The 899-nt window shown below is 36.8% G+C and overlaps 1 protein-coding gene across 1 annotated transcript; it reads right to left on the bottom strand.

Annotated features, from left to right (window-relative positions):
- Positions 1 to 30: 30 nt before the first annotated feature.
- On the bottom strand, positions 31 to 861 carry LOC113473246. Its single transcript, XM_026832952.1, has 2 exons — positions 622 to 861; positions 31 to 476 (listed from the first exon to the last, which is right to left on the bottom strand). Exons 1-2 carry the CDS (start codon positions 859 to 861, stop codon positions 87 to 89), a joined length of 630 nt encoding a protein of 209 aa, XP_026688753.1. The 3' UTR covers positions 31 to 86.
- Positions 862 to 899: the final 38 nt, after the last annotated feature.

Genomic DNA, 899 nt, shown 5'->3' with positions numbered 1-899 from the left:
TATTTTGACTGAATTTTGGGTCGCCGGAGACCGACACACCAGACAGCAATTCAAGATTTATCTTTAACTTCTCAGTAGATACATAATCAGATAGTTTCACCGAAGGACTTTTCAGTACCTCTGCTAATATACTTGTAACTATACTTTTTGTTTTGACTTAGAAATCTCGTGTTAAATTCGTCACGTCCAGCTTTGTTTCTTGGTATGAACACAGATGCACACAGAACTACACTGAGCAGTAAGCAGATCAACATGATTACATATCCCACTGTATCCAACACTGACCACTCGTTGTCAATGTTCATACCATCATCACTAGCGTCTTCATTATCATTATTCATTGCTTGGTCAGTTATGATAACTTCGTCAACTGTTTGTACAGACTTTTTATGAGATAATTGCAACTGTTCAAAAACAGACTTTGACAACCAGATTGATAGATCGGTCCTTTTCATTTTTTCCAAATAACTGCATACCTAGAATGGATCAAAATGTGATGGGTATAATAAAGAAACTCACGTGGCTTAGTGACCAATAAATAGGGTAGTAACTCGAGTCAGGTACAACTAATAATTAGGACCAACTCTGATATGCTCATGAAGTACACCACGTCCAACTTACCAAATGATGGGTTTCTCCGAGACCCTCCTCAGGCGAACTGTTCCAAAATAGAAGCAATTCCAAACAAGACAAATTTTCGGGAATATCTGAATCGATTCTGAACAATTCCTGAATCAACAAAACACATTCATCTGAAGATAAATGATTAGCCACATACTGAAACTGAGGAAGAGTGATATCCACAGTAGTAAAGGCCGGGGTAAAGAAAAGTGAAAAATACAAAATGAAACGACCGACCATTTCAAAAAAGAATAATAAAAAGAGAGTTTTTTCGATAA

The sequence above is a fragment of the Diaphorina citri genome, unplaced genomic scaffold, assembly GCF_000475195.1.
Source record: "Diaphorina citri unplaced genomic scaffold, Diaci psyllid genome assembly version 1.1 scaffold20719, whole genome shotgun sequence".
Taxonomy (NCBI): Eukaryota; Metazoa; Arthropoda; class Insecta; order Hemiptera; family Psyllidae; genus Diaphorina; species Diaphorina citri.
The sequence above is the reverse complement of the archived record's forward strand: the minus strand, read 5'-3'. Positions and strand labels throughout refer to the sequence as shown.

Excerpts from the sequence above, each read along its gene's own strand:
- LOC113473246 (XM_026832952.1), bottom strand. The coding sequence starts at position 861 with ATGGTCGGTCGTTTCATTTTGTATTTTTCACTTTTCTTTACCCCGGCC. Across the intron at positions 477-621 it reads TCGGAGAAACCCATCATTTG|GTATGCAGTTATTTGGAAAA; the intron begins GTAAGTTGGACG and ends GATCCATTCTAG.